Source organism: Crocuta crocuta, unplaced genomic scaffold (assembly GCF_008692635.1).
Source record: "Crocuta crocuta isolate KB4526 unplaced genomic scaffold, BGI_CrCroc_1.0 scaffold64, whole genome shotgun sequence".
Classification (NCBI taxonomy): domain Eukaryota; kingdom Metazoa; phylum Chordata; class Mammalia; order Carnivora; family Hyaenidae; genus Crocuta; species Crocuta crocuta.
Window position 1 is genome coordinate 11,131,238 of NW_027530640.1, and position 8,195 is coordinate 11,139,432.

Sequence of the window (8,195 nt, forward strand, 5' to 3'; positions counted from 1 at the left end):
GCACCTGTGGCACTCCAGGAGCGTCCCCAGGACTGCGTCGCCGCGCTGGGTTCCTGAGACACCGGCGGGGGGGTGGGGCTAGCGCGGGCAGGGCCCTGAGACTCACCTGTGAGCCGAGCAGTGACTCACCTGCCCTCCCCCGTTCGCGGGCTGTTCCAGGAGTCATCGTTCCTCCTTCCTATCGGAGTGTGTTGGGGGGGTGCGGGGCGGGGCAGGTATCACTCCTGGCCCGAACGCCCACTAGGGCTCTGGCATGAAGTAACTCAGGGGTAAAGGGCGGAGAACAAGAGGTCCTCCTGGGAGTCCCGGCTCGACGTCGCCAGGGTCTCTCGGTCGGGGCCTCACCCCTCAAAGCTAGGGCCTGGAAAACGGGGCGACGGCGGGAGGCGCCGGGAGGGGCGCGCCGNCGAAGGCTGCGCGCTGCTTCCGGTACGGGAGTGGTGGAGAGTTGAGCTTTCCTGTGAAGTGATTGTGGTTTGTGGTTTCCGTGGTCGCACCCTCCTCCCCCGCCTCAGAAACTTGGCTGTAGGGTGGACTCGAGGATTGCGGAGCTTGCGCTCCCGCACGCGCGGGCCGGGGCGAATGTGCGGGTGCAGTGCTGCTTTTCTCGGACCGGGTCTGGCTGGGAAGGTGCGCCACACCCGAGTGGACTTTTCGCGTGTACTAAGTTAACCTTTGTTGTGCAGTTACTCAGTCTGTTCGTGCTGGTTAATAGGACGCCCTTCACTCGGGTTAGTCCTGGTACTCATCTGTGGCGTTGGAGTCTTTCTTGTGGACTTTTAAAGGAGTGTGCGTGTGTGAAGTACTTGTTGGAACAAATGTGGACTGAATGCCTGACCCTGGTTTGGCAGGAATGGCTTCCTAACAATGCAGGCGGCAGTTGGCTCAAACCAGGATTGGCAGACACCCTCATTTCCTCCTGCGTCTCTGTAGCATTTTTTGGTGTTTGTTTTGTACAGAATCTGCAGTTTAGAAGATTATGTTGAGATATGGTAAGTCTCCAAATAAATTAAGGGCATTTCATATATATGTTGAAGGAAACAGCTACATCATTGTGTTGTTGCCACAGGATAAGCATTTTCATGAGAGGATATTTTTGTTTAGCACTGACTTTTTAAAGGACTCTACAGGAATGTATTACTTTAAGAAAATGTAAGTTAAATTAGGATTTGTTATTTTGTTTTATAAGACGTTAAGAGTGGAAAAATTATCGATAGCCTCTCTCTAGTTATTTACCCTTAACTTTTAAAAAAAAATTGTTTTATCCACTTTTCTTACGGACCCACAGATGAATTAAAATGTCTGTGCCCCCCAAGAGCTGACACTGTAATGTAGGGAAGGCATATAACTCAGATGCAGTGCAGGGCAGACCATAACAGTACATGTGCATGAGTCAGATCTTGTACACTGCTAATGATAAAAGAAACCTGTGGACGCACGGAGTGGAGGCTAATAAATTTTGCTTGGGGAAGTACAGAAAGGCTTCTGGGAGTGGCGTTTGAAGGGATGAAACATGAGAAGGGTTTTGTCAGTGGAGGAAACGTAAACGGGAAGAGAAGTTTGTGGAATTGTGACTTAACTCTTCTGGTTTTCCTTAAATTTTTGGCTCTTGCTTCTCAGTGTTTTTTTTCCCCCCAGTCCTCTCTTGCCTAAGATTCTATCCAACATGTCTCAGGTTTTCACACCGTTGAGGTGGCATCACTTTTTTTTTTTAATGTTTTATTTATTTCAGAGAGAGAGAGAGAGAGCGTGAGCAGGGGAGGGTCAGAGAGAGAGGGAGATACAGAATCTGAAACAGTCTCCAGGTTCTGAGCTAGCTGTCAGCACAGAGACTGACTTGGGGCTCGAACCCACGAACCGTGAGATCATGACCTGAGCGGAAGTCGGATGCTTAACCGACTGAGCCACCCAGGCGCCCCGGCGTCACTTTCATTCCCATCATCAACATCTCATTCCATACAGTGATTTGGAGATCAGGGGTGCCTTTTCCAAGGTGAGAATCCCTTCTCACAGTCTCCCTGTCTTCAGACTTAGGTACTAAATTAGTCCAAGTCTCTCTTTTGATAGTGATGTCACCCTTGACCTACATCATCACCTGTGCGTCAGAGAGCTGAGTGTCCCAGGGGCTTCTCAACCTCGGCATGCCCAAAATGAGACACTTTTCTAGAAACCTAAACTGTATGTGGAGATCAGCAGTAACTGGTAGGGTCCAGGAAATTTTTTTGAGAAAGTAATAACCTGAGACAGGATGGACAGATTTAGTTGTTGCAGGTGTTGGTATGTAGTGCTGGTGAAGATCTGGACAAAGGAACATGGTCCTCTGCTTGTGTAAAGGTCCTGAGGTAGGAATGAACTTCATGTGGTTTGAGATCTAAGAGAAGACCTGTATAGCTTTGAAAACTTTTGGGTTAGGGAGAAGGTCTCACATGAGATTGCAGAACACCAGATTACATGTTTGAATTTTATGCTAAGAGCTGTAAGAAGCTATTGTAGGGAATTTCATGATCTGGTTTTTGTTTTTTATTTATTTACTTTTAAGTTCACTTATTAATTTTAAAAAATGTTTGTGTGAGAGAGTGAAAGAGTGTGTGCTCTCTTGAGTGGGGGAGGGGCAGAGAGCGAGGAGACAATCCCAGGAGGCTCCAGGCTCAGTCTGAGCTGTCAGCATAGAGCCTGATGCGGGGCTCAAAGTAACAAACTGTGAAATCATGACCTGAGGTGAAGTTGGATGCCCAGCTGACTGAGCTACCCAGGCACCCCAAAGTTCACTTATTTTTTCTTCAGAGAGAGAGAGAGAGAAAGTGTGTGTGTGTGGAGGGGGAGGAGGACAGGCATAGAGAGAGACTCCCAAGCAGGCTCCACACTGCCAGTGTGGAGCCCAAGACGGGCCTGAGGCCATGAATGGTGAGATCCTGACCCAAGCAAAAGTCCCAACGCTCAACCAAGTGAGCCATCCAGGCCCCCTTCATGATCTGATTTTTAAGAAAATTGTTTTAAAAATTTATTTATTATTAAGAGACAGAGAAAGACAGAGCATGAGTGTGGGAGGGGCAGACAGAGGGGGAGACACAGAATCTGAAGCAGGCTCCAGGCTCTGAGCTGTCAGCACTCAGCTGGACGTAGGGTTCAAATCTACAGACCATGAGATCATGACCTAAGCCAAAGTTGGATGCTCAACTGACTGAGCCATGCAGGTGCCCTCCCCCCCCCGCATCTGATTTTTTAAAAGAGAAGCACTCCTGTTTGTGCTTGGAAGCCTTGTATTAGGTACAGATGAAAGTAGGGAGTTAAGCAATGAAGGTGGTGGGAATAAAGGGAGCTGTATTTTGGGGAAATGAGACAGGACTTAAATAAGGATTGGATACAGGGGTATAGGCTTATCTGTAACTTGTTTCCTCAAATGATGCGCCCCCTCCCCGCCAATGTATTTTATCCCTTTCATGATGAGCTCTTCCTCATATCTCATGACTTCAAATTAGCCCTTTCCTTTCTGGTGGCAGATTTCTCACCAGGAGGGTACTCCATTGTATTGTACCGTATTGATGTCCCTGTTTTTACATAGCTTTTTCTGCTATGAAATGGGCCTGTGAGCTCCTTGATAATCTTAGCATTTGACTTGGTACCTGGCCTGGAGGTACTTCTTATCTTGGAGTCTAGTTTATGGGTGGAACCGTGATGGATGAGGCAATAGTCAGATTATGGCAAACTGAAAACCATCTCCATTCCATTCTTCGTTTTCCACCCATATCTAATCAGAGATGAAATCCTCTCCATCCAGTGTTCATTTTACACTAATTCCTTTTCTCTATTTTCTCTACTTCCACTGCAGTTTAGATGATCTTATCTTTGAACTATCAAAACTACTTGTAGTTCTCTGGATAAATGGTTCTATTATTGTTTGCTTTGGTGCCTTTTTCATATTTTTTCCTTTGCCTGGAGCATTCTCTTTTTTTCATCCATCTGACAACCTCATTTACTTTTTTTTTTTTTCCATTTACTCTTTAAAACCCACTTTAGATGTCAATGCCTCTGGGTTTTCTCTTAGAACTAACTGATTTTTGGGTCATTTGTACATGTTCTGTGGTTGCATGTTTCATACTGTTTGGTAAATATTTTTATGTATGCCTTCTTCCCAGCTGGGGGTTTCTTGGAAGTGAAGTCTAGGCTTTTGTTTCTGACAAAAGTTAAAAAAATTAAAGTACGATATACATGTAGAAGAGTGCTCAAATCATAAGAGTGCCTGCTTATTGAAGTATCTGAGTGAAGACCATCCACTGTCCAGACCAAGAAACATTAAATTACTAGCTAGTACTCTGGAAATTTCCGAAAATTGCGTTTTGTCCCTTCACAATCACTGCCTGTCTCTGTGCTCTCTTTAATTTTTAATCTGATATTTGGGAACATTATGGTTGCTTAATTAGGGTTTGCCATAGTTAGTTGAGTGTCTTCCTGTCTTCCTCTCCAGCTTTCAGTCTTTACACCTAAGCAGAACTCACATTCATATGAGAAATATTACTGTCGCCTTGCTGAACTGGTCAGACTCTTCGCTTGGAATACCAGGGCTTCTGAATTCTAGCCCTAACGTAACTTGTTCAAATTCATTTTCTAAGGTAAGTTCAAATTTGTTTTCTACTTACAGTATAGGTATGAGTCCTGCAGGCATTTGTACTAGAGTACCTCATCCTTCTCTGACACAAACACCAAACACCCTCCATTTATGAAGGCTAATCATGGCTTTTTTCATTGAGACATTTATCATCATTGCTGAAGTGATCTTTAATTGACTAGAAATCTAAAATTTGCCGCCAATTACTACATTCTCACTATCCTGTTTTTTGGTTGTTTTTTTTTGGTGTGTATTTTTTGGTAGTAAAATATGTAACAAAATTTACTATTTATTTTTATGTATACTGTGGCATTGAGTATATTCACATTTTTTAAAATGTTTTATTTATTTCTGAGAGAGAGAGAGAGAGAGAGAGGCAGTGTGAGCAGGGGAGGGTCAGAGAGAGAGGGAGATACAGAATCTGAATCAGTTTCCAGGCTCTGAGCTAGCTGTCAGCACAGAGCCCAACTTGGGGCTCGAACCCACAAACCGTGAGATCATGACCTGAGCGGAAGTCAGACGCTTAACCGACTGAGCCACCCAGGCGCCCCAAGTATATTCATATTTTTGTGCACTCATCACCACTATCTATATATGGAATTTTTTTTTATTTTCCCAAACTGAAACTCCATATCCATTAAATAGTAACTCCCCATTTTGCCTCCCTTCAGTCCCCTGGCAATCACTATTGTACTTTCTTCTCTTGAATTTGATTACTGTATGTACCTCATGTAGGTGGAATACTACAGTCTTTGTTCTTTTGTGACTGGTTTATTTTACTTAGCATAATACCTTCAATGTTAACCTGTATTGTAGCATGTGTCAGAAATTCCTTCCTTTTTTAGGCAGAATGATATTCTATTATCTCTTCATCTGTTGATGGATACTTTGGTTGCTAGCACTCTTTGGCAGTTATTAACACAGCTTCACCAACACTTGTTATTTTCTTTCTTTCTAAAAATTTATTTATTTATTTACTTATTTATTTATAGCCAGAGCATGTGCATGTTAGCTGGGGAGTAGCACAGAAAGAGGGAGGGAGAGAGAGAATTCCAAGCAGGCTCTGCACTGTCAGCATGGAGCCTGTTGCAGGGTTCAAGCTCAAGAACCATTAGATCGTGACCTGAGCCAAAATCAAGAGTGCTTAACTGTTTGAGCCACCAAGGCACCCTTCTTTCTTTCCCTGCCTCCCTACCTAGCCATCTAATGGAATTGAGGTGATATTTCTTTGTGGTTTTGATTTACATTTCTGTGATGAGTGATGTTGAGTATCTTTTCATGTACTTCTTGACCATTTGTATATTTTCTTTGAGGAAATCTGTTCAAGTCTTAGGCCAATTTTAATTGGGTTGTTTGTCCACTCCTTCCGCCCCCCACCCCCTTTTGTTGAGTTGTTAACATACATTGTAACAGTTTCAAGTATACATGTAGTAATGCAACAATTCTGTATATTACTTAATGCTCATCATAAAAGTGTATCCTTAATTCCCTTCACCTATCTCACTCACCCACCTCCCCTCTGGTAGCCATCATTTAGAGTTAAGTGTCTGTTTTTTGGTGGTCTCCTTTTATTCTTTGTGTGTTTTCTTTCTTAAATTGCACATATGAGTCGAATCATATGGTATTTGTCTTTTTCTGACTTATTTGACTTATTTCACTTAGGATTATATTTTCTAGAGCCATCCATGTTGCAAATGGCAAGATTTCATTCTTTTTTAATGGCTGAGCAATAGTTCATTGTGTGTGTGTGCGCGCGCACAAACCCCACTCTTTTTTTTTTTTTTAATGTTTTTATTTATTTTTGAGAGAGAGACAGCGTGAGCAGGGGAGGGGCAGAGAGAGAGGGAGACACAGTATCTGAAAACAGGCTCCAGGCTCTGAGCTGTTCACACAGAGCCCGACGCGGGGCTTGAGCCCATGAACCCTGATATCATGACCTGAGCCGAAGTCCGATGCTTAACTGACTGAGCCACCCAGACGTCCCGTAACCCCACTCTTTTTTTAACCATTCATTAATCAATGGACACGGGCTGCTTCCATAATTTGGCTATTGTAAATAATATTGCAGTTAAACATAAGGATGCCTGTGTCTCTTTGAATTAGTGTTTTTGTATTCTTTGGTACATATCCAGTAGTGGGTGTACATTCTGGATATTAATTACTTTTCAGTATATGGTTTGCAAATACTTTTTCTAAGTTTAGGGTTGATAATGTCCTTTGATGCATGAAGGTTTTAAATTTTAATCAAGGTCAGCTTACATGTTTTTTTTTTATATTTTTGCTTTTACTGTTACGGAATTTGGCAATGATTTATATATATCATAAAGCTTTTTTCTATGTTGTTTTTTTCTCTCCTCAACTGCACTGTGGACATCCTGAGGGAAGGAACTGAGTTACTATTATAGCCACTTTACCTTTCAGCACAGTGAGCCCGTGGTGAACAAGGAGAAGGTAGGGGGTAAAAGTTTTTTAGACATGAAATTTTATTTTTTAAAATTTTTTATATCTTTATTTTTTGAGAGAGAGAGAGAGAGTGAGTACAGGAGGGACAGAGAGAGAGGGAGGGAGACAGAGAATCTGAAGCAGGCTCTAGGCTCTGAGCTGTCAGCACAGAGCCCGACGTGGGGCTGGAACCCACAGACTGTGAGGTTATGACCTGAGTAGAAGTCGGATGCCCAACCAACTGAGCCACCCACTCGCCCCAGGAAAAAAAATTTTTTAATGTGCTTTTTAAAAGGTCATAATGAACGCTCAAGAGTTATGCATAGGATGGGGTGTTTGCTGCTATTAGTGATTTATCACTGATCATGTTTGTCTCACGAACTATGATGATAACATGTTTTTAGGAGTTAGAGAATGTGTGAGCAGAGGAGGGGCAGAGAGAGAGGGAGACACAGAATCCAAAGCAGCTGTGAACCCTGAGATCATGAGCTGAGCCACTCAGGGGCCCGGGGAGGTGTTCTTTTAATTTTTTTCTTTTCTTTCTTTTTTGGAAAGAGAAAGCAGGGGAGGGGCAGAGAAGAAGGAAGAGAGAATTCCAATCTGGCTGTGTGCTGCTAGAGCAGAGCTGGATGCAGGGTTTTGAACTCAGGAACCATGATGAGATCATGACCTGTGAAATCAAGATTTGAACACTCAATCAGCTGAGTTACCTAGGTGCGCCTTTGGAGTTTTTAATCTTCTAAGTCCCAGCTGGAGAGTTGAGAGTTTGAACTTTGTCATCTGTGTAATGAATAAGAGAATTTATAAAGAATATTTAAACTTCTAGTACGATAAAATGATAAAATGCTAATTCCTGAACAAGAACTGTTTTTATTCATGTTAACTGGGTTGTCTTACAAGTAACACTTGTGAACTAGTTCAGTACTTAAATAGCATTAAATTGCTCGTTTACCTTAAGACTCTTTCTTCTAGCCCATAAAATCTTTCGCTAGATGCCGAGTTCCTTCAGGGTAATTCCATTCTTTTGAATCTTTGACTCCTAAGATACGTGACTCATTTCATTTTTTTTAATTAAAAAAATTTTTAATGTTTATTTACTTTTGAGAGAGAGACAGACAGATAGACCCCCCCCCCACCCCCCCCGGCT

At 42.9% G+C, this 8,195-nt stretch overlaps 1 protein-coding gene across 3 annotated transcripts in view; it reads left to right on the forward strand.

Annotated features, from left to right (window-relative positions):
- Positions 1 to 413: 413 nt before the first annotated feature.
- The window catches only part of CTNNA1 (catenin alpha 1), a 173,827-nt gene continuing 166,045 nt past the window's right edge, over positions 414 to 8,195 (forward strand). The window contains exon 1 of one of the 3 annotated variants that reach the window (XM_077768729.1): positions 414 to 429. Coding sequence is in view for 1 of the 3 variants with exons in the window: in XM_077768727.1 (XP_077624853.1) it covers positions 980 to 992 (13 nt within the window). In the remaining 2 variants the exon portion in view is untranslated. Of the gene's footprint in view, positions 430 to 886; positions 993 to 4,494; positions 4,611 to 8,195 lie in introns of those variants that run through there. The other 2 variants (XM_077768727.1, XM_077768728.1) reach the window with 2 other exon arrangements.